The 25,504-nt window shown below is 40.2% G+C and overlaps 1 protein-coding gene across 3 annotated transcripts; it reads left to right on the forward strand.

Annotated features, from left to right (window-relative positions):
• Nucleotides 1-1,192: 1,192 nt before the first annotated feature.
• LOC127370515 (M-phase phosphoprotein 9) lies at nt 1,193-23,864 on the forward strand. Of its 3 annotated transcripts, none has more exons than XM_051412643.1 (24): nt 1,193-1,294; nt 2,405-2,676; nt 3,194-3,341; nt 5,447-5,536; nt 5,632-6,131; nt 7,184-7,349; nt 7,520-7,592; nt 8,017-8,120; nt 8,287-8,403; nt 8,477-8,955; nt 9,691-9,840; nt 10,058-10,145; nt 10,732-10,947; nt 11,410-11,457; nt 11,615-11,679; nt 14,628-14,729; nt 15,344-15,577; nt 15,649-15,842; nt 17,425-17,712; nt 18,637-18,757; nt 19,541-19,632; nt 20,514-20,707; nt 21,255-21,323; nt 22,885-23,864. In XM_051412643.1, the coding sequence occupies exons 2-24, from the start codon at nt 2,441-2,443 to the stop codon at nt 22,984-22,986; spliced, it is 3,876 nt and encodes a 1,291-aa protein (XP_051268603.1). In that variant the 5' UTR covers nt 1,193-1,294; nt 2,405-2,440; the 3' UTR covers nt 22,987-23,864. The 3 variants fall into 3 exon arrangements, with proteins under 3 accessions (XP_051268603.1, XP_051268605.1, XP_051268604.1); XM_051412645.1 differs by having other exon boundaries at nt 15,649-15,818; XM_051412644.1 differs by having other exon boundaries at nt 7,523-7,592.
• The last annotated feature ends 1,640 nt before the right edge of the window (nt 23,865-25,504 follow it).

Below are 25,504 nucleotides of genomic sequence, written 5' to 3' on the forward strand. Positions count from 1 at the left end.
TAATAGAGTTGGCGTTTCAAACTCTGGCTGTTGAAGAGTCCTTGAACACGACAATGAGCTCCAGACTGCTCTCAATGGAGTGTGAGTGAGTGTGTAAGCAGATAAAGCTCTTTGGATGCAGTTCATTTCATCTCAACACTTTCAAGTAAAAGGAGAAATGTCAATGTTTGTAAACTGCTAATGGTTTTTAACTTGCAGATCAGATTGTGCCTGTATTAAACTGTCAAAGGCCATTGAAGTATCTTAAGGGCTACTTAATGGTAACATAATAGTGGCTCAGAGCAGTAATTCCCAACCATTGACAGTATATGTGAGTTCCCAGCCAGCAGTGCTTTGGCTCCAGGCCCAGCTGATTCAATTATCATTTTTTTGTTTAGTTTATAAAAACACACATCCAATTATTTGTGTGTTGTCATAACAAACAAAAGTGATGCTTATGTTTAGTATATTAATTCATATATACATACATATGTATCAAAATGGGCCGCCACCAATCATAGAAGATGAAGTAAATCATAAAATATTTGTATTTGAGAAACTGGAAGCAGATATTATTTGCTTAAAAATTTAAATAAAAACTGACGTAATTATACATTTTTAAACTATTTGCCAGTTAATTTTCTGTCTAACTGATAAATGGACTTTCAGCTGTAGTTTGCTGTGTGCACTGTACTTTATATGGTAACTTTAAGAAGTAATAGAGTACAAAATAATGCACAGAGGGCAGGAGGTGGGTCAGTACATGGATCAATAAAGACGCCCAAAACAGGTTATTCTGGCCCTGGGTTTCTATAGCTGAAGATCACAGTGCTTACTCACACCCACTGTTACAGAAAATATAATAATATATTAAATGTACAATGGAAATACACTGTAATATATGAAATACACTACAGGTCAAGTACAGTACAGGTTGCAACCGCCATTAAACATTAAACAGAATTAACTGTACAGCCAATATATCGTGTGTATTATATATGAATATATGAGACTAACTTGTGTAACAGATTAATCGATAATAAAACAGAGTGACGAATCAATACACTCAAAATATTGCAACAGATGTGTACGCCCCTTTTCCCTCCCTCCCGCCTCCCTCCCCACGAACAACCAATAGAAACCCGAGCTGGAGAGTAACAACCAATCAGAGCGCTGTATTTTTTTGATCTCGCTCGGACCAATAGGGAGGCGCGCTGCGACCGTTACAGCAGCCGGAGATCACTGCAGTGCAGCAGCCACCTTGTCTCCTCACACACACAGCAAACATGGATGAAACGACGATACAAGTCAACGGGTAGGTTAACTGTTATTTAACGTAACGTTGTGTGGGTTCGTCTGTTAAACAGTAGCTGCTGTTATAACCCCTCCCCTCCTCTCTTCTTCCCCCCCCCGCGCCTGCGCTCTGCTTACAAACCTGTAATAAAAACCAACTTAGCTCAACTTAGCTCGCTAGCTTAACCAATCCAACTGCCTGTCGCTGGTAGTTGAAGCCAGCGTGTTAGCGGGGTAACTCAGCCTAACTGACCCGGGCTCAGACAACTTTTACCGGTCTGTCACCGTAGCTAAACCCGCTAATGTAGCTGGTTTTTAATTGTACAAACCGCTGCACGGCTGTGGCTAATTATCTGCGCTCTGTGGATTGTGTTGTTAAGCTGGGTGTCAAAAGTTAATTGGCTATGCAGTCAAACCTGGCCAGTTCAGACAGACAGACAGACAGACAGACAGGCAGACAGGATGGCAGACAGAGGAGTGGATGCTAATACGTAGTATTTACACACTAGCATGAGGCTTTGGGATTGTTTTTGTTTGTGTTTTGAATGTCAGTAGCAGATGTAAGCTGAGGGATAAGACACGGATTGGGTGCTTATTCTTGGCTGTAAAAGCTGTGTAATAAACACTGCTTTTGTTGTGTCAGTTTTCACTTCTATACATTGCAGGAAAACACATACAGAGTCTAGTTTTCCATGTAAACACCTGGAATTTGATTTAAATGACCAGAAATCCTGGAAATAAATCTTGTAGTCCTGGGAATGTTTTTATTGTATTTTAGTTCCTCACTCACGTCACCAAATTTTCTGTAATACAAGATAAATGCCACTTGATTGGAACTGTTACTTCTGGGTTTAAGGTGAGAGGAAAGCTGTGGTGAAGCCTGTGCTCCACGAAAGCAAGCACACATAACACACAATAAACCTGTGACACTCCATCATGAACCCTGCATCGTTAAAAAAGAAGTCAATACCAGACACACCGTAAATTATATGACCGTTTATGAGCAAGTGCTGTCCTGTATCGCCAATAAAAACTCCTAGAAAATCTCCTGGAAAATGATTTCTTAAAAAACTTGACTTGATATTTCCCAATGTCTGACCTCCTGTTGTTTTCCCCTCTCTTGGTTTTCTAGCTGTCAGACTGACCCCCTCTGCATGGGCCCATAAACATGTCCACAGATGACAGTATCTCTGAGGATGTGTCCAGCTCGGGGGCTTTGAGCCATTGCCATGCCAGTGCTGACGGGGATGGGGGTAAGGAGAGTGAGACCTCTTTGGTGTCCTCTGAGGGGACATCAGCCTCGGGGCTGGCTGTCTCAGAGGACAGACACACAACCTCCCAGACAACAGGAGGCACTGTGGAGAGCAGGCCCATGGACATCACACCAGCATGCAACAAGATCAGGTGCAGTAACTGTAAACACACCACTGTGTATAGAAGATAAAGACTCTCTGTGCGGAGATTAAATATAAAACAGTGGCCACTAGGCACTAATTTAAATGTTCTTCCCACGTATAAATGGTGTTCAATTCCAACATTTTAATCTATTTCCTGTGAAGGGTCGTTGCTGTTGTAGTTTTTTGGATTTCCCTGAACACAGAAAATAGATTCAAATTTAATATCATTTATGTGTGGGAGGATATTTTGCATTTATTTCCAGAAGTAAAATCTAATTAGAGGGAGATACAGTATGCTGTAGAGTGTGAAGGCTTGTTTAGGTGTAGAAATGTATTTATTTCTTTTTAAATAAGGCTTAGAGAAGCTACTTGAACTTCGGCGAGAGAGGGAAAAAAAATCACTGCATTATCAAGAATTCGATGTCCTAATCTGATATGTAAATCTGGCCGGAGAACCATGTATATTATCTCTATCTTGCACATATAAAACAATACTCAGGTATTAGTGTGTGATTTTATTTCAGGAGTTTGTGTCTGAGCACAGATGAAGCATTTGAACAAGGGAAGAGCCTCCCATTCATCAACCCAAGCTCCCTCGAGACCCTTAGGGCTTTGGTGCAGGAGATCCAGAGCAGCGGCGAGACAGACCCTGAGATCTGGAAGGATTGTGAGGTGGGAATATACCAACCGAGCTTGAAAAGGCAGTAGTCGCTGTAAAGTGTGTGAACGAGAGTACAAGTGCACGCTGATGGCGCTGGAAGTGAAGTTAGGGTTAGCTGCTGTGGCAGTTGTTCTTGTGCGCTGCATTTGGCAGCTGGCAGCCTAATTTCTGAGCTGTCACTTTTATTTTTTGTGCGGATCACACCTGACAGTAAAATAGACACAGACACACACACACACACACACACACACACACACACACAGACCCTGACACACATATACAGACAGACACACACTGCAGCTGATCTTTTCAGACAGACGATGTGATTTGCAGAGAACAGACAAGCGTGATGTGCTACAACACAAAGAGACTTCACTGCATAGTTCATCAGGCTGGAGACCTTTTAGTTTATGTACCTGGTCATTAAAATGTCTTTTGTAAATGACTATATTGCTAAATCACTAGAGAATTATAGTTCCTCTTTAAATCACTTATATATATCAACTCTCTGATGCACAGCTGCTTCCCTCACACCTTCAGAAATACACACACATATATGTGCACACAGGGGGTTTAATGCACTTAACCTCATTGTCACTCACTCACTCAGTGTGTTTACATGCATTTAAGTAAATGTCATGTAAACGAGAAACCCAGTTGCTGTAGTCGGGCAGGAGCTTAGAGAAACCTGCTATATTTCTTTTGGATAAAGCGGATTTCTTTGTCATGTATAATATATGTGTAATAGGAGGATGTATGCGGTGCACATTGTTCTGTCTGCATATACAGACATGTTCACACACGTCAGGCTGCACACAGACTGATGAACTTCCCACCATGCAGACCCTTGCAGCCCCTGGGATGCTGGCTGTATAAATTGGCTTCAACTTTGCTTCTAATCAGCTTTTTACATGTGAGGAAGAGGAGGCTCCAGACAGTGAAAGTATAGCTGTGACAGCAGAGCGGTCTGGATGAAAGTCATCATCATTACACATACACTTGTTTTCTCAATAATCCATCCTGAACAAATATGACCCAAAGTAACCTCTGGAAGTCTGAAGCAGTCAGTTTACATCACTGAATCATTTTTACTGTCTGTCAGCTCACACACACACACACACACACACACACACACACACACACACACACACACACACACACACACACACACTACCACTGAGTGATGTATCACTGCAACAGTTAAAAGACAAAATAATTTGTGTCTGATATGGTTTTTCAACAAAAATGTTAATTTACCTGTTTAACAATTCTTAAAATTGACTCATTGGAAAATCCAAAATCTATGGAGATGTAAATATTGTTAATTTCAAAAGTTTAACTGCTGGACACAAGATGCCCAAACTAGTGGTGATATCCCAAAATCCTGAATGTACATCCATGTGTTAAACTGAGATTTAAGGTGAGCACAGAGAAACGTCTTCTAGTGTCAGCACATACATCATTTTGCACAGTGAAGGTCAAAGAGCCAAGTGAAGTTAACAATAAGGACGTTTCTAAGGCCTTTGTAATATGTTGGGAGTAGGGGATAATTAATGTACCTGTACCTGTATGTGTAGTTGTGGATGATTACCTGAGTAACCTGGTTTCTTGTGTGCATGTAAACATACTTGCTCATTAGGTGAGCTGCCCTTTTAATGCTTGTGGTGTTATGGGAGTTCATACTTTAGTTTAGAATCACCAGACGTTATGTTTCCACTTTGCCTCTGCAGTAGAGGATTGCATTGGGATTGGGATCCCGAGGGACCCATCGCATGACTCACTGGAGCGAGTGGTTTTCACTTTGCGGGCAGTCAAAAAATAAACTGTGGGTCTCGGGATTCAGCTGGTGCAAACTGCGAGTCAATAAATTAAGTTTTTACAAATTAAAAGCCAAACAAGACAAGTTTGACATCAGCAAATACAGTAAAAGACACATAAACTGTTTTATTATTGCGGGTGGGAATGGACACACATATATTAATGGTCAGAAGAAAACAGACCCACACAGGGTTTTGAATGTTGGTCTATATTAACAGTGTTGAAAATGATCCTGTCTCTGCTCCAGCTGTGAGTGATGACGGTACCTGACGCTTTGTTTGCTTTTTTATTGCGACAGGGCCGATGGTTGCATCTGTTTCAGCTGGTTGAGAAGCAATACCAAGAGCAAATACTCGCTCAGCAAGAACAATACCAGTGCCAAATACAGGTACAGCTTCATTTAGTCGTGTCTTATCACATGAGCTGATTTAAAATATTGTTATCCTGTGAAACAATAATGTGTTTGTTTTTTTTCCCCCCCAGTTGATTCAGGATGAAATTAAGGCCCTGGTTCAGCTCCAGAACCGCCAGGCCAGCTTCCAGGCACACACAGAGTTCTCTCCAACTCCGGTGACCAAAACTACCACAAACACAAAGGACTATATTTTTCCCTTACTCTCCAGTGACTGCAAAAATGTAGCCAGTGACAGTGACAGCCTGGCAGCCCCTGCCCATACCCCTTTTAGCTCCCCCTCACCTCCGCTCCAGAGATCAGAGACCGCCAACCAGGGGGAGGAGCGGGCGACCACAGTGCTCAGCAGTGGGTACGGAACGCTCTCTGCTTGGGAAACAAGCCTGGAGCCTGCTGGGTCTCCGGGGAAAGATGAGGATGGTAGTCAAGGGAGGGAGAAGCATCATTGGTCCCCAAACTTCCAGGAAGTCACAGAGACAGCTGTGATCGGGTGCCAGCAGGATTTTTCCAATGAGAGGACTCTGGGAGTAGAGGAACCCAACACATTAGTCTACCAGCAGAGAACCTCTGGGTATGTCTGAGCTGTCACATTAACCACAACTCCTTATGCTAGGGAGTCTGCAGGCCTTGGAAAGTCTTGATTTCAGGATAGTAAACCAACTGCTGCTAATTGAAAAACAACGGAGGAGGCAGATCTGATAGTATTGAAACAGAAAGCGGCAGGATTTCTCTGCATGCGTCTGGTTGTTGTGGAGCACATAATTAATCACCATGCAGTGTCTGCTGTATGTTATTGTGACATTGCACCAATCCCTGACACCGTTCACTGGTAACCTGTCAGTTTAAACATGCATTAACAGATTTTTTGGCCACTTGGGTGCAGAGGTAACATTCACATAACATCATCTAATTGCTCCTGTATGTTTCAGTCTGGTGATGAGTAGAGAAAAAGCTGCCCGCTGCAGCTGAAAATGACGCTGAGAGCAGTGAGAGTGAACTAAAACAGTACAGCTGTGGTCGGACAGCTAAACATCTCCATAAAGCTGAATGCAGGTGGCACTTCTCTGTACGTTCATGTACATCGTCGCGTTGTCGTTTTATGGATTTTTCAGAGCAAGGCTGCCGATGGCCCGAGATATAATGCCGATATCAAAGAAGAGTCATAATTCTATTATATTCTATTGGAAATTCAGGGAATAAGTTACAGCAGGATGCACAAGAGTACAGGGATCGAAATTAACTTTTTCACCACCTTCCCAAAACTCACAACAGCACTAACGTCATTCCACAGCAGGCATACTGACACGGCTGCCAACTGATGTGTCTGAGCACATTTCATCAGTCTATCACTAATTATAGACACTTAATTGATATCATGAGGAATTATTGTTACATACTGCTGGGAAGTGCTGACACAAATATGATATAAATGTCAATAAATTAATGGGCTTGGTAAATAATTCAAGGCCTTATCATTCCTACTGTTTTTAATTGATGTCTTTCATACTTTGGCCCAGTATGACCGCGCTCCATCTGGCATAAAAAAATTCCTCAGATTTCACCAACAGTTCGTCTGAGATATGAAATTAAACTTTGTACACTCACCCTGACTTCTCTTGGCAGCACCAGCCAGCTTTTGACCTCCTGGGCCCAGAGGCAGAAACTCAGGCCCAAGAAGAGCAAAGCAGGACAAGTTTCCCCCCAAGTTCCCGAGTACCAGGAGCAGCCACGCAGCCTCAGAGAATCCCACAAACAAAACCCCCTGGAGAGCTCAGACTCCCAGGACCAGGTACAGCTCACCAGGTTGTAACAGCTGCTCTTTAGGACGGATAAGATTTTTATCTCGGCCCTGTGCATCTGTAGTGTTTTTTGTTTTCGGTGTGTATGTCTGTTGTGGTTGTTCTGATTACATTTGATCCCTCCACTGAATCTAATCCACTCATCTCTATCGGGTTTCAGCAGCGACCGCCCGGGCCGTCGTCCAGCTCCTTTCCCCTGAGGAGGAGTGACAGCCTGATGTCTGAGGCATCAGGTAGCAATTCACTGACTCAGACAAAACACAGCACAGCAAGACTTGGGCCAGTGTGAAGAAATGACTGCCGATAAGGCTGTGATAGAATAAAACAATACAGAATATTACAGTTTTTATGAAAGATGAAGCCCTGTTGCAGTTACCACCAGTGGCAGTGAGAGGGCACTGTTGCACCACTAGGGATTTTGTTTATGAGGGAAAATGATATTAGTTCCTTTTTTAATTTCCTGAAACATGTCGCAAACATGTGTGTGTGTGTTTGCTAGTTATGCTTTAAACACAGTTTGAGCATTGAATTTGATGGATGTCGCCTGAAACTGCTGTGAAAGCAGAGCGAGACTGTAACAATACATCATGTCCCATAGTGTATTCCCCCTCTTGCAGTTATATTTAATGCTTTTTAAAATAAAAATCTCTGTCTTAGGCCTCACTTACTGGCGTCTGAATGAGAGCGAACTGTATCATCCCCTACCAGACAGCTTCGATAGTGGCGCTTACCTCCTTCTGCAAGAGGCGTCCGTGAGTCTTGTGAGTAACAACGCCTGGGACTGGTCTGATTGAGGGATGAGTAGTCCAGCAATCATTGATAGTGAATGTTATCGAGGCATGAAACAAACCATTAAAACTGTTAAATGCTTTAAATATTGAAAGTCAACTGGCTTTTAACTAAATGTGTCTCCTCCATCTCCCGTAGACTCCGTCTCAGGAGCCTCGGCTGTCTCTCAAAGAGATTTATCAGAACAAGCAAAGAACAGACTGTAAGCGCTCAGACTGGGAAGGCTCTGTTACATCCAGTCCTTCGTCACCACAGGTATGTGACGTGACTCAGCAGTGATGGGTTTAGTCCCTGGCAGAGCCTCTAACACACCCTCTTTGTGCTTTAGGTGTTAACTTTGGATCCAGCAGCTAACCAGCGGCAGTCAGATCGTACCTCCGGCTTCACTTCGCCCTCTCACTTCAGCAGCCCTTCGTTTGCAGCTCAGCCCCACCTCTACCCCAGAGTAGGGACCCCTGTAACCCCGGACAGCATGGTGGAGGGCAGCCACAACCCCGGAGATACAGACTGTATCTCTGATACCTCCAGTGTTTCAGCTGCCGGACCTTCCCCTTCTAAGGTGCAAAGCATGTGGGGAAACACATCCCAGGCAGTCCTGTTTACCTCCCAGGATAAGACCCAGCCCTGCTCCCACACATCCAGCCAGCAACGCAGAGCCAGTGCCCCCTTAGCCAGTGAGGAGGAGGGCAGTCACACCCACACCAGCACCCTGAAGCCTTGTTCAGCCTCTGGTGCCACTCTGCGGCCTGCAGTCAGTCCACACATGGAGAGAGCTTCATCACTAGAGGATCCTGTTGTCCTTTCTCTGTGAGTGTCACATGCACAGGGTGCTCATGCTTGATGGCATTTACACATATTTACAAAATTCTTTAGAGTAAAATAAGGAAGAAATAAAGTAAAACAAATTCTAAAAGATAAAATGAGAATTCAAAATATTTACAACAAATAGAGAAAGCCATTTAATAAAAGGGATTTTTAAGGAGGGGTTTAAAAGAACATACTGACTTTGCCTGAGACCAGATCAGACCCTGAGACCCAGCTGGAGGATCTCAAGCAGCTCTCAGGCTCGTAGGGTCACAGATAGAAGGATGAGCCAGACCATGCAAGGTGTTAGGAAATCAATTCTTAAAGCAGCTATAATCCATTTTTTTTTAGAACGACAATGTTTCAGATGACGATGTGAAGACTATGTGACAAAAGAGCTCGCTTGTATAGATGAACCTACAGAGAATTACCACCTGAATCTGTGGCTCCCCTCCGCTTTATGGAGCTTCATAATGAGTTTCAGCTCATTGTTTATCCAAAAACAACTAAAAGAGAGTGAATATTGGATTCATATTCATCATGTGGACACAAACATGTCAAATCAGTTGGTAACCAGTTAACTGCAGCACCCAGTATTGCTTCCTTTATTGTTCCTCTATCATTAAAAACAGTAGTGGACATTGTATTTACTCTGTGTTGTTTGTATGTAGTGTTGGTGTCAGGATACCTCATGATAGCAGTTTCATTCATCTTCTGCTTTTCCTTTTTCCTCCCCAGACTAAGGCAGAACCTGAGAGAGAAGCACTCTCGACACGTGGCTGATCTGAAAGCATATTATGAGTCTGAGATCCAAATCCTGCGGGACAAACTGAAGCTCAGAGATCTGCCCCAGGATTTAGAGAAGAGCAACCAGGCCCTCTCAAAGAGGTTTGTATCATCATTTATTCATTCTTGTAAATGAAGTAGTCAAGCCATTTAAAGACTACATTAAACAGGCCGTTAATTCTGAGGTATTGACTCGATTTTGAGGACACAAATGATTAATATTCAAAGTTTTGAGACCCCACATTTCCCCCAACTTAACATTATACTTCAGCTTTGTCCACTTTAACTCTGTACTGTTGTAATTTGTGTTCATGCACAGGTGTAAGCAACTAGAGAAAGCTCTGGCTGAGGCCACCAGTCGTATTCAAGAACTAGAGGCAACAAACAGCTCGCTGGAGAAAAAACTGGTAACGTTCCTCAAAATCCTTTTACTTTATTTGTTGTAATTAATGTTTTTTTTCTTAATATAGCAAACAACATTATGTGAAAAATAAAATGACTAGTAGTGTAGTGTCAGCAGGACCCCTTACAAGCTATAAATGCCTTAAATTGAATTCATAAAGGTCTTAAAAGTCATTAACTTGTCAGAAGAATCAGAAGAATTTCCACCTACTGGACCAACTATATTAGAGCAAGTTGGCTGCCTCTCATGCTGTGGTCCTATTGTGTAAGCAAAGCCTGTAATGCCACTTGTCAATGGATCTTTCCTTCAGAAAGGTCTTTAAATCATTAAACACAACTCTCTGATATCTGCAACCCTTTAATTAACCCGTGGGAAAAGTTGAATGGACCCTACTTAAGGGATCCACAATGAAGCTCTGTGATGAGAGAAAGATTAATACTTTTCTAGCTTACATAATGTGTCTCTAGCTTAATAAAATAAAAAGTTCATGTTGCCCTCTGCCGCTTCATCAAGGGCGATTTCCTTAAATAACTTTTTTAAATATTAAGTATAAACCATTCCTTAACTTTGATGTGACTTTCTGCTGTTAGGCAGAGTGGCCGGAGCGGTATGCCGTAGCTGGAGCTACTGTGAAATCCTTGCAGCAGCGACTAGAAGAAAGCAAACGCTCGGGCAAAGATAAGGACACGCTGGTAGCACGCTTGAAGACCCACGTACGGCAGCTGGAGGAGACGGTGCAGAAATCCGGCAGGGAGGCAGACGAGAAGGAGGCCAGGAGGGAAAGAGAGTACAAGATGCTGCAGGACGTGAGTGTGACTGGGCTGTTAAAGAGAATATTATAAGAAAAGAATATTAGTACATAATATCTCACCTCTTAAGTTCTCCTTTTCACTGGAACATTATTACTTTTTTTATATTAAATCTTCCTTTACTTACTTTAATTACTTCTTTACTCTAGAGTCATTTAGCTCAGTGGTTCCTAATCTTTTTCCTTTTCTATCATTGTTCATTGTTTTGGTTTTTCTAAGGAAAAATAAAGATAAAGATCCCTGTTTATCACATCAGCACAGTCCTGTTTATCTGGAAGTGATGTGTTACAGCCTCATGTTAAGTTAAATTAAGAGTGATTCCAATGTATTCCATGTAGTGAGGAACTGTTATACAGATTTTAAAGTAGAGAAAAAGAGAGTCAGTTGGATTAAAGCCATGTTCCCTTTTACATAACTCTCTGTCAGCACTAGTTGAGGTCTCTTCTTTTGTTTCCTCAGCTGCTCGGAGAATACGACTCTCTGGTGAAGGAACACGAGGGATTGAAGGTAGTGAATTCCTTACTGGAATTGATATATTACATGTTGTTTGACTGTTTGATTATCATTGAAACATGTAAGATATTTTAAACAGCGACAAACAAGATCTTAATGTCATATCTTCATGCAGCCTCATGCGGTTTTTAACAGTGCTTTGTATCTACAGAACAACCTGGTGTCAACAGAGAACAAGCTTTTCGATGCCACTGAGCAGATATCAGACCTGAAGAGGTGAGTGCATGCTATACTGCATAAACTCAGTCCCGTGTATGGAGGGATCGCACAACTACAAAAAAGTGTCTCAACCTCAATGAAATCACTTTTATGTAGTTGACACCACTTTCACTTCTGTGCAGTGATGTGAAGTTGCAGACGGTTGGCTTAGCTTAGCACAAAGACTGGAAACGGGGGGAAACAGCTAGCCTGACTCGGTCCAGAGGTTGAAAAAATGACTCCTACCAGCACCTCTAAAGCTCACTGAATAACACGTTATATCTGGTGTGTTTAATCTGTACAGAAACTAAGTTAAGCGCCGGCCTGTTGTTGGCTGGAAGCGGTGAATTCCTGGAGTCTTTCCTGGTTGCCTGGCAATCTCACGGCAATGACAAGATTACCTTTTATCTTATGACAGAGCTTAGGGTAGCTGCTTCACCATTTCCATTCAGCGATTAGTGAATTAATCGCCAACTGTTTTCTTAATAGATTCATCGTTTTTTGTATTTTTTTTTTACTTTTAGAAAAAATCTCTAATTTCAGCTTCTCAAATGTGAATATTTTCTGGTTTCTTTATTCCTCTATGACAGTAAAAGGAATATTTTTAAAATAAAGATTAGTCGTAGCCCAATGATAAGCTAAGATAAGCGCTTCTTTGCTCCAGCTTCATATCTATCATAAAAGTGTGTTTCCCAAAATGTGGAACAGATCCTTTAAACATTGAACAAAAATTAAAATACACATCTTGTCTTTATGATCTAGTGGGGAAGATTTTGAGTAACATTGAACACAGCTTCACACTTACAGACACAAACCAAGAACTACATGTAAATAGCCAAATAGTGTCTTCTTCTGAGTTATCGTATCTGCAGAGGGAGCTCACAGCTGAGATGTGACATTAGCGCTGTAGTGTGGTCATTAGCTTCAGGCTTATCACTGTCAAACGGCATCACATTGTCATTGGCTGGCTCCAGCAGTTTTGTAAAAGAGCTGCAGTGGAGATTGGGAGACAGCAGGAAGATCGATGGGTGAGGATTAATCAATAGAGCCTAATGATGGTCTCTGTGCAGTTGAAAATAGATAATAACATTGGCTGACACCACACAGCAACTTTCCCATTGCAGTTTCAGCTCTTGCCTGCAAATTGGCACCAATAGAGACAACGCATGGACTCTGCATTGATAAAGTCTGTCAAGTCGATTCAGCGGATTCACTGACAGTTAGCAAACTACAGCTCGCCAAACATCAATATGTGTGTCATAGGAGGGCTTTAGCTCTGAAACAAATGATCTGGAGGGCAGCCAACGGGAAAAGAAGGATGGAGAGGTCCTGAGACCTGTAAGTGGCCTTTTAAAAAGAGGGAGTCTGGGAGAGAAGAAAGTACGATGTACAAGCAAACATTCAGAGATGAGATGAGACAGGTCGGGTTAGGACAACATTTTAGAAAAGACTTTCTCTCGTGATGAGTGGAAGAGCAGCACAAAAGCTGAGAGGTAACCCAGAAAAGACACATGAATTGGGGAAAAGTGTAGTGACAAGAGGATCCTTCCAGGCATTCGATCAGTCACACGCACAGAGTCGACGTTAAACCATCACAAATGGAAAAAAGTGTGTAAATAGCAGTAAGATATGCAGGAACATTGGCAGCTTCAGGGTCTAACGGAGTCTCACAGTGAGACCTGCAGGAGGAGTCTAAAGATTGTTACTGAGGCCCATCACACTAAAACAGGCAAAAGCAAATTAGAGCCAGATCGTGACAGCGGAGAGAATTTATAATCCACAGGAGATAAAGTGTTGAGATAAAGGTCGGCTTTAGGGGTCATTTCGCTCCTCTCATTTTCAGTGAAGTTAATTCACTTGCAAGTACATAAAGAAAGAATAGCTCAGGATGCTTTAAGCACTCAGATTCATTCATGATGGATTTCATTTTTTTTTGTCAGACTAAACTGAATTTTTAATGATATTAATGTATTTATATAACGAGCCAGAGGCTACAAAAACGGCTTTGCAAGGCCAAAACAAATACACATACAGTACATATTAAACATACACACCTAAGATTAGGAATGTAATAATACAAATATGTGAAGATTTAAATTGTGATTTTCTTTTTAAATCTACTTCTGACTTTGCTTGTTCGACATCACAAAGCAAAGACCTCAGTTTCACTTTTACAAAGAATAGGGAATAAGAACAGTTTATACTCAACCTCAGAAATAAAAAAAGTCGTATCATTTGATAAAGAAAATATAACAGAAAACATATTTTGTAGTTTTATTTCTACTTAGGTCTGACAAATAAAAATCTCTTTCAGTCGTAATTTGTCTTCAATCTCATTTAGTACATTTTGAGAAAACCCAACCACAAACTTCATCCTCCAAAATTATCGTCCAGCTGAATCAACACCTCCGTAAAACAGTTTCTACAAAAAACTGAACATTATAACCTTCATGAAGGAGGATTTATTGCAGGACTGCTTTAATAAACTGTTTGTTTTTTTTAATTTAGTCTTCTGTACAGTTTGGACTCTTAACAGTCTTAATGTGAGGAGATGAAAGTATCTTTTATCCACTGCACGGCCATCTCTGGAGGATGTAACAGCACAACTCAAACCACTAAAGCGCTCAAGTTTTATAAGATCTTCATAACTTTAATGTACAATTTTATAATTTTCCCCCATTGATACATCATATTATATATGAAAATTCAATAAAATATTTGATTGATAATAGATTTAAACAGATTCAGCCCGACAGCCATGCTAATATGCAAATCAAAAAGACAAATGCTTCAGCTTTAGTTTATGTCAGCCTCTCTGTTTGTCATTTTTCTGTCATTGTATCTATGAATCTTAAACCCACATTTTATATGAAGAAGTCAACAGAAAGCGAGGTTAACCTGTCACCTGTCTCTCTCTGTATCTTTAAACCTTGTGACCTGACTGTGTCTCGGTCTGTCCCCTCAAGAGTAATCTCTAAACTGGAGTCTCAGGTGAAGCAGCTGGAGCACGAGAACCAGGCCCGGGCACGTTACGCTTCCCACAGTAACACGCAACCCTCTGGGGCCGGGTAAGCATGTTTTACACGCACATCTGCATCTCATGTGTTCTTTGTTAGAGGAAGAATCTGAACCCAAGAGGGAGGAAGTTATATTTGTATTTGTTTTGATGATTTATTTGTGGAATACCGATAGTTCTCCAGCTACGTAGATGCTCTTTCACTTACTCTTCAACAACATGCTGTCCGCTAATTACACATGGCTACAGTTTGTTTACTTTGTCTCTCGTTCAGCTGCCTTCAACCAAACACAGAAGCAGCTTTATGTATGTTATCTAGTTTTATTTGCAATAACTGGTAACATTGTATGTCATGTTATTGTTAGGATGAGTGTCTAATTATGATAAAGTAGGGTGGTAGGGTGAGACAGACACTGCTGCTATATGTGAGTGTTATAGGTAATGTGATTCTTACCATTTTTACTCACATTATGAATGATAACTCAATGATGATGAGGTTTTTGAGGAGTCAGTATATGTGGGGCATTTTCTCGTTTGTTTAATAGTTTTATTGTTGTGTTGTTGTCTTTGTTCTGTCAGTTGTTAGTAATAAAAAGTGAATTACAAAAACTTTTTTACTGCATTAAGTGATTCCTAAATGTAAATTTCCTCTCAATATGTCCACAGTCTTTTCCACCATCCTGACCTGCTGCTATCACCCAGTAAAAGCAAGGCAGAGCCAGACGTCACCCGCAGGAAGTCACCATGTCCTCTATCAGACCAGATAAACAGTGGCAGAAGATCTCCTTTCCCTCAAACTAACCAATCAAGTATCCACAAGAAGTCACAGTATTCGTTAAATGATCAAACATCGGGAACTGGAAGCTCTGTGGACGCCTCATCAGCTGGTGGAAGCTGGAGGTGAGTTTTCTTTTATTGTTGTGGATATATAGTGAAGATTTCACGTGATTTACTGAGATCCTGTTCTGCAGGTGTGCGTCTCCCCCGGAGTGCGAACAGTCTCTGCCTCAGCCCAGACACCAGGAGCAGGGCGCCGGGCAGCGGGATGCCGGTCGTAGAGAGGCGTCCTGTGCCCTGACGCCCATGATGAGGGCCCTGATAGAGCTGGAGGAGACCAGAGCGACAGAGAGCCGGGCCCCCTGTAAGAACAGCTCCACCACCCACAGTATGACTCACACTCACTCACGAGACGTTACCAACTTCACAGATTTAAAACCGAACCACTGGTAGATTGTGTAGTTTCTGTTCCCTCCATGTTTAGCTGTGCCCATAGTTAAAGAACCCCACTCTAGTCGTACGTTATCTAGTTTTATGTGCAAAGGTTTTGAGACAATTTCTTGAGACAAATCAAACATAAAGTGGCCGCTGCTCCGGAAAATGAAAGTGCACAGGAAGAGAAGCAGTCTGCGTGTCTCGGAGGTTGTTTCCAAGAAAGAGTGAGCGAGCGACCAGCCGGAAACGAAAAGGAACAATGGCCGCAATCACTTTTCTAGTATGTGACTGTGTTGTGAAGCGACTCTGGCACCCAATCAGGACACTATTGTCGCGGCTCAGAGTGATCAATCACAGCAAAGTCTGAGATGTTTCTTAGAATAAATGAGGAAATAAAAAAAGAGCCCTGTACCTGTTATTATAAACGTACAATTATTTCTTATCTGCATCTGAACAAGACGGAAAAATAGCAACTGAAGTATCAAAAGCGCCTTTTGTCTGTTTTTATATGATACAGATGTGAAAATTATATTCTTTTTAGGGCTGCAACTAATGATTATTTTATTATCAATGAAACTTCTGATTCCTCTCTCGAATAATTGAATGTCAGCATGTTTATAAAATATCAGAAAATAGAGAATAATGCCCATCACCCTCAAAGTGGCGCCTTTAAGTCCAACACTTAAAAAATAATTAATAAGACAAAGAAAACCAACCAATTGAGAATCTCGAACTCGAAAATGTTTCAGAAGATGAGCTAATATCTATTAATTTAATTTATTCCTTTAGAAATTAAAGAATGTATTCCAGTTCGGATGCTAGCTGCTTCGTGCATCTTCATTAAAAGATATCTGGACCTTCATATTTGAAGCTTTGTTGTGTATCTGAAAACAATAAATCTATTTATGGGAATAATTGGCAAATTTATCATCGTCAGGTAGAAGCTGCATCCTTTATACAAAGGATCAAAAAGGTCACGATGTGTCTTCAAATTAAGAAAACTGTGGTTCACTTATATAATTGAATCTGGTTTCCTTTTATTGATTATGTGGAGAATCTATTATTTCCTACATCTTGATTGCAAGTGCCTTTCATAAATAGAAACACACAGAACCTTTGTTTCCCCTCGAGAGCTAATAATGTGTATTTTCTTTAATCATATATAATTTATTTGAATCAAATTTATTTTGACTTAATACTGTTTTAATTATATTTTTGTTGTATTTATTTTAGCCGTATATTCTCACACCGACTGTATGTATTTGTGATATAAAGCATTAACTGCAACCTGAAGAAGTTACAGGCCAAACGTGTTGTTTTCTCCTAATAAATCACAATAAGGTAATTCCAGTGCACGGTGGTTCACTCTGATTATTATGGACTCTATGTTACTCTCAACAATAGTCTAATTGTTTTGTATTTTCTTTTCTTTGTACAGTTAATACTGATTGTTGAACTGGTATAAAAAAGGAAAAATATTTAATTAATTTTCTGTTGATCACTGAATGTAACGCTCGTGTGGTTTCTCTCTGCAGGGGTCGGCAATCAGAGGACCACAGTGGGGTTTGTGGAGCGGAGGCACAAAGATGTGATTCAGGAGCGAGCGGGGCTTCAGGCTGACAGGGAGGTGGTCAAACCTGGAGGAGTTGTGAGCAGAGCTGAGCGAGGAGGAGGAGGAGGAGGAGGGGGAGGAGGGAAAAGTCTCAGCGGAGCAGAAGCAGCTACAGCTCTGCTGAGAGCTCAGAGGAGTTTGTCTCCGGAGGGCCACAGATCCTCCTCCCTGCCTCCTCCGGCACATCGAAACATACCCCCGACTACGCCCAGTACGTCCACCAAGGCTCTTCACACTCACCTTTACACCAAGTCTTTAATTATTAACATGTATAATATAGTTGTACTGATATTTTTCTTACATAAATACATGTTTGCAGGTCATTTAGATGCTAACAGATGCTGTTTGGCTCTACTCGTTTAAAACCTTCTCTGTCATCACTCATTTTAAATACCGGTGCAGTCGACCTCAAAGCACAGCTGCTCTCATTAACCTGCATTTATATTTATTTTGTCTGGGGATTTTACCTGCAGCTCAGCAGCTCGGTAATGGCCGCTGGTAAACGTGGTATTTATGAGCCGCAATCGAATTTTAGCCTTGTTCTGTTGTCTGACAACACAAATAGAAAAATATGTAAATGAGAACAAGAAGATTGTGAATTCGGCTGCGTTAAAACAAAATATTGGTGATCAAGGGTGTGTGTGTGTGTGTGTGTGTGTGTGTGTGTGTGTGTGTGTGTGTGTGTGTGTGTGTGTGTGTGTGTGTGTGTGTGTGTGTGTGTGTGTGTGTGTGTGTGTGTGTGTGTGTGTGTGTGTGTGTGTGTGTGTGTGAAGTCAGAAACAAATTAAATGCATCAGTAAAGTTTTTTTATTTGACATTATGGACAGATGAACTTAAGAGAACTGACTAACAGTAAACACAGAAGGTTACATACTGTACTTGCTCTTATAAACAATGATAGAAAACACACATTTAACTAACCAACTCTACAATTTTAACTTGTGATTGATGCTGTTTGCCAAACCCAAAACTATAAATAGTATAGTTAGACACTAACCTGATCAATTCTTAATCAAGACAATTAAATTTTTCTCAATTTAACTACAAACTCTCTGGAGAATGTCGTTTTTAATTAATGGTGTGTTGGTTGTATTAAAGTTTTAATTAATGTGTGTGCTATTTTGCTCCCATTCAGCAAAGAGAGAAACTTTACTCATGCCGCTGTCTGCGAAGTCGAGTCCTAAACGCTGCCCCACTGAGAACTACTCCACTGCGTTCGGTCGCCCGATGCCGAGAGAGGAACACCTGCACAAAAGGTGAGCGACACACAACATCTCCCCAGAGGCAGGGCCTGCGGTAAAGGAATAGTTGGACATTGTTGCTATAAAATGTGCTACAGATGTTCGAAGTCCTTCATAGTGTGTGTGTGTGTGTGTGTTACATGAACAATAGAACAGCACTGGGTTTCTACGTGTAAGTTATCTCCTAAGTTAGGCTGTAAAGTCGATACTAGAGGTTTAGTTAGTGAGGAGCGGCAGTAGCTCAGTGTGTAGGGATCTGGCTTCCTGGGCACTGTGGAGGTACCCTTGAGCAAAGCACTGCTCCCAGGGTGCTAAGAATCATGACTAAACAAGCAGCCAGTCAACAGTCACAGATACTAGAGTTCCCTCATCAGGGTTACGTAAAGCGCATTGGCTTTCTGGCTGGCTTGAGCCACTTGGCATGGTGGCACATCGTAATAAGCTGGATCGATATTGAGAGAACACGTCAATAAATAAGCTCTCTACTAGATAACTGTGTTGCAAAATGTCTGCAGTTAATGAAGAAATGATGCTGTGCGGCAGAACAGAGCAGAAACGCTGCCTGTTGAAGGTGTCAGGCTGCTGCCATCCTTCTCCACATCAGACCGTTTGTTTACTCAGCAAATGAGATAATGCAAAGTGGGTCACACAGAAAATCACAGCTTGTTAAAATTCAGTCAACTATAAACAGCTTAGTGAGGCCGAGCCGAACAATAAACCCCAGAACAAAGTGGGTAAATTACCAGTTTGGCTCTGGATGAAATAAATAAAAAGATCACGTTGTGTTTCTGTCTCCAGGTTTGACGGAGAAGTCGACCAGAGACGTCATTCGTTCCACATCGGCAGTCCCAGGAAGAGACTCCAGTTTATGTCAGCGGACAGAGAAGATGGTAATATATTCGAGCTGTAGTAGATATTTTTGTTTAAAAGATCTAGTGAAGAGGTAAAGAAGTTCAAACACAAACCACAAAACTAACTGCGATGCAAGTTGGTTAAACTTTCACCTGCAGCAGCAGCAGCCCGGCAGGAGAGACGCTCAGTGGCGGCTGTTGGATTTAGAGTTCCCAACCTTTTTACTTGAGCAACTTCCTTTTCTATCATTGAGTAAACTAACAACCACTGACTAAGGGACATTTTGTATAAATATTTGACATTATTTTTAACAATAATACTACAGGAGAACTGATAAACTTTACATTAACGCAAACAAAGCAGGAAGTTTGAGTTGAATTTTAAGCAGATTATTTACTGTGAATATTGATCAGAGATTAGTTTTCTCTGTCTGTATTATGTCATTTTTACAATCATACAGACTTATTAGGCTTATTTTCTTGACACATTCAGTGTTTTCTTCTACTTGACCCTTGAGAGAGTGAAAGCTCTGTGACTATAACTTGTGTTCAGGTCTTCAAAGTTTATATCTTATATAATAATACCAATTTAATTAAATCTTTTTCACATAATTGAACGAAATTCTGAGATATAGGTTAACTGTATGTATATATTTTAAAGTTTTCTCACATCCCCTAAAATTAGGACTGCCCTACACTGTAAAGTATACTCAGTGGCCACTTTATTAGGTACACCTGTACAATCTCACACAATTACATGAATTCTATTTTTATGAGTTTTTGTTGATCATTCTGCTTTAGTATTGAGTTTATAGTGGGTGGTGGTGTTTTACTGGAGTGCTTTATATTGAAAGGTGTTTATAATACCCCCCCACCCTCATGTTGTAACTTACCTAATTCGTGGTCCTCCTCTCTCTCAGACCTCCAGCATCCCTCCGGCAGCGTGAACCCGCCTGAGGGAAACTCCCAGCTGGGCTGGGAGGAGCAGGGAGCCTGTAGTGGATCTGACCCGCAGGACTCCTACGAGGACTCAGCCCCACTTCTCCTGGACAGACTCCACTCGCTGGCTGAGGCCGAGAAACTGTTTGACGAGCTGACGCAGGAGAAACTGCAGGTGAGACGAGCTCGGCGTGACACTCGGCACATCACACACGCCGCGTTGTTTCCACCCGTCAGCCGGGACGTTTGTTATTAACTCAGCAAAGGGAATTTACCAAAAGATTGTGATGTCAGTGTGTAGTTTAAAGAGCCTTGTATCTGTGACAGGCCTAAACAGCACCACTCTAATCCCCACCTGACCTCTTATGTAACATCGACTTCATTGTTTTTATTCCACTCCTAAATGACTTCTATTTATAGGAAGTCTGCTACCCCTCCCTCTGCCCTGGTCATACAGGGACATCGGCCTCCCCATCTGCACACACACACACATATAAACACACACACACACATATAAACACACACACACACTTCGCAGCCGACTAATCTAATCAAGTCTACAGAAAGTGTTTCAGTCAGTCGTGTGCCGGTTGTTTCATCAACATAATTATTTTTGGTAATAAATGATTAATTTTCGTGTGTGTCTGTGTGTGTCTGTGTGTGTGTGTGTCTGTGTGTGTGTGTGTGTGTGTGTGTGTGTGTGTGTGTGTGTGTGTGTGTAGATTGAGGCAGCTTTGAGCCGGATGCCTGGAGCAGGAGGGCGAGTGAGTCTACAGACCAGGTTAGATGAGGTAAGACAGCAGATATTGATTATGTTCATATCAGTTTCAAGCTTCTCAGATGTGACAGTTTGCTGCTTTTCTTTGTTTTATGTCACTTTAAAGTTTAAACTGATGAACTTTGGGTTTTTAAAGCATGTCAGTATCATCATTGTGATAATGTTACCATACTGATGTTAGCATTCAACTAAAAGCACTGCTGTGTCCGGGTACAGTCTCACAGAGCAGCTAGCAGGGCTGTAGATTGTTACTGTCGTGCACTATTTTCTGGCATTTTACGAACTAAACGATTAATCAATTCCTCCTATAATTATATTGTTTCTTGTAAATGTATTTTTAACAATGATTGATAGAATTTCCCCTTAATGAAAACAGCTGTGAAAATATGTCGCTTTCCCCTAAAGCTGCAACGATTATTTCCATTAGTGAGAAATGTGGTAATTATTTTCTTGATTAATGATCAATTAATCGTTTTCTTCTCTAAAAATGTCAGAAAACAGAGAAATAATGTCTATCACAGGTTCCCAGAGCCCGAGGCGATGTCTTCATACTGCTTTACTAACACAAAGCTTTGAGCTAAATGCTAACATTCGCCATAAAAACACTCTTTGGTCAGTCTCTGTTGTCTTAAAATTTAAGTTATTAATTAAACAATTATGTATTTATTACAGTTGAGGCTAGAAAGCAAAAATGTGGCTCCACTAGTTTTTGCTTTATAATCCTTTTTCCGCTCGTCTGCATATAGAAGAAAACAAGGAAGGAGCAACGAACACTGCAGGACTCTTAAATTAGACTATAAAATGAGCTAACGAACTCTCTGTAATCTGTTTTGGTCACTGTCTCCCTTTGTTATTCAGTAAATTATAAAAAAAACATTAAGGAACAGCTTAAGATTTGTGTCTTAATGCACCTTTATTATTAAGGAAAATACAAGTATCAGATCAGGACTATAATCGCTTCACTCCACCTTTAACACAAAGTACAGCTGACGCAGACGGGAATGTCTTTAGTTTTGACCTGATGATGGCGCTAGAGGAAAAAGTCAGGGACTCCCAAAAGTCATTAGGATTCATCTTCCGAGCACCACAAATATCTGAACCAAATTGGTTCAGATATTATCTAATCAATAGTTCTGGAGACGTTTTGATTCTGGACCAAAGTGGTGGACAGATTAACGCGGATAAAAAGCAGCAAATCTTCACGTTTGAGAAGCTGGAACCGGAGAATTTAAGAGATAATTGCTTGATAAACAAGTTTTAAGTGATTATCAGAGTAGTTGCAGGGTGTCCAAAAGGTAAAATGTAACAGAAAATGATTTTAAAATTGATTGTATTCATAAAGTTAAACATTATTTGTATAAATTTGACTTGTTTTTGGGAAGAATTTGTACAAAACAAAACCAAAATTGAACCAATAGCGACTTTCCTTCTTATCTTTTGTACATTTTTTGCCAGTATGGACGTTAAATAGATCTTAAATTACCTTCATAATAGTTTCAAAGCCTCAAATTTAACCTGAAACCAGCAGAGACCCGGACTTACCGACTACCGTTCTGCCGTTCTTCCGTCCTCAGGTGGCCTTAGAGAATCGTCTGGACAGAGTGAATCGTGAGCTGGGATCCATCCGCATGACTCTGAAGAGATTCCACGTCCTCCGCTCCTCCGCCAACATATAGCAATGTCTGTCTTTTTACATCACAGTGTCGATGCTACAGACTTAGTGTCTTGGTTTTATACACTGCACTGATTGTTTTCTGTGCCATAAGTCCACCTGTACAGCAACTCCACGGCATCTTTTTTATATACGTATTACTTATTACTCGGGGATATTTTTTTATTTTGTATGAAAGATATATTGCAATTTTTCTGGAGTATATTTTTAGTAACACACAGATTTGTAAAAGTCGTTTACTTTTTTAGTCACAGAAAATATTAATATGATATGTTTTACTCGCCATATTCAGGTGTGGATTTTTAAAATCAGCCATGTTTGAGTGTAAATGTGAACGATTAAAAAAAAAAAGACGTTTCCAACAAAGACATTCATCCACTTGGGAAATATCACTGCCATTTTTAAATGTTTTTTTTCCATTTGACATGACTTAAAATGTATTTATTTAATGTTTTTGTACGTCAGATTTTAAATTTTGGTGCATTTTACACGTTTGCTTTTATAAGTAGGTCGTTGTTTGTTTGTTTGTTTGTTTGTTTTGGGCCAAATTTTGTCGAACTTGAAGGAAATGTTTGTTTACTTGAATCAAAAATCGCCTTTTTTTCTTCTTATACTTTCCATTGCTACTTTGTCACTTTGTTTGCTTTATGATTTTAAAATTTGCTACAGGACTGGACCCTCCAGATCAGAACCACTTGTACAATCCAAACCAGCACACTTTCAGTACAACACACACACATTTTCACACCGTCGGTTGTTTCTTGTCGAGCGATGCTTGTGCATGAAGGTGCACTGCTTCCTTTTTGCCATGCAGTTTTCCTACCTGACATGAACTTCACTGGAACTATAATGTTGTTGTTGCACAATAAATGAAGCTTTTTTTATATATATATAACTGGATGTGTTGCTTCTCTATTATGTCTTTTTTAGGACAATAGTTTTCTGAGTTGTCTGAAGGATTAAATAGATGAATTTTGGTCAAATATGAAAATAAAACTATAAAAAAAGGTTACAGTTTTATGATATACAGTATAACACATTATTATTATGAGTTACAATGATCCTTTAAGGGTTGAAAAGGGTTTTTTCTTTGGTTGAACAAACATTTTATTATAATTTCACAGAATATTAAGTCCTAACAGATAGAAACTTGATATGAAGTTGAATTATATATATATTTAACAACTAATACGGTAGAATTTAATACTGTAGATGGCTAGATAAAAGAATGTATTTTGAATTATATATGAAATACTTTTATTCAATCATTTTATGATTAAATGTATGTAACGTTTACGTAAAACCTGAACCAAGATGTACATACATTCACTTAAATAAGATCAGCACATACAAATGTATTTGGATTTATTTATTTGCACAATTAAAAACAACCAAACAGAATCACAAATAAAAGAAAAGAAGCAGAAATTGTGCAGATGTGATTTTAAAAATCCTCCTGCAGGTTTGTGAAAGATAATCTCAACAAATACAAAAACATGTTATCTATTAAAGTAAACCGGCAGCAAACAAAACACACAACACATGACAGGCAAAAGCAAGATAAACAAAAGAATAACAACAATTTAAAAGAAATAAATATGAAGAACACAATAAAAAGGAGAGTTTGATCTCTTAAACAATGCATGCTTGGAAATCTGCTAATGCAATTAAATAAACAAAACTTGTATATTTTACATTAAGTTAATGAGAAAACAGTTGTTGATTCCATTAAATTCCTGTATGTATGTTACAGTTGGTAGCACCTGTGTTTACCCTACTTATTAAAAAATTACTGCTGTGAAAAAGGTCTGTGATGCAAACTGAGGAATTAATTTAGAAAATCTCTGTTTGTGAATAAAATACTTTGCGTAAATAATCAGATATTCGAGAGCTTCATCGTCTGGTTTATCATACTGAGTAATAATATGTTTAAGATTTAATGAGTCCTGATCCTTTAGCAGGAACATTAATGTCAAAATGGCTGCTGTGAAAAAAGGTCTGTTTAATATGGAAGCTCATTTATGCCGATATGATGAGAGGGGAAAAACTATTCTGTAACTAATTTAAACACATTTAACTTCCCTAAAATACTGACTTAGTATCTGAAAAGGACAAATTAACTTTACCAATATTTTGACTTGGCTTCTTAAAATAATGAATCAGCGTCACAAAGTCTTTATTTTGAGATACTAAGTCAAAATATTAAGAAAGTTTCTCATTATAACGACTAACACAATCGGCTTCTGTAATTTAACTCTCGGAGAAAAAATACTAAATTTAGAAACATTTCTTTGCATAAATGAAATATGTAACAACATAATCTGGTTTATCATAGTGAGTTATAATATATTTAAGATTAAAAGAGTCCTTTAATGATTAAAGTAAAGTTTCAGGAGGAATCTCATGATGTTGTTTTTCCGGCTGCAGGCGGCTGTTGGCCGCTGGGGGGCGCCTTTCTCCTCTGCTGTCCGACAGAAGGAGGTCCCATCCTCTGATGTAACTGTTAACCTGAATATATCATC

The sequence above is a fragment of the Dicentrarchus labrax genome, unplaced genomic scaffold (genome assembly GCF_905237075.1).
Source record: "Dicentrarchus labrax unplaced genomic scaffold, dlabrax2021, whole genome shotgun sequence".
In the NCBI taxonomy this organism is placed as follows: domain Eukaryota; kingdom Metazoa; phylum Chordata; class Actinopteri; family Moronidae; genus Dicentrarchus; species Dicentrarchus labrax.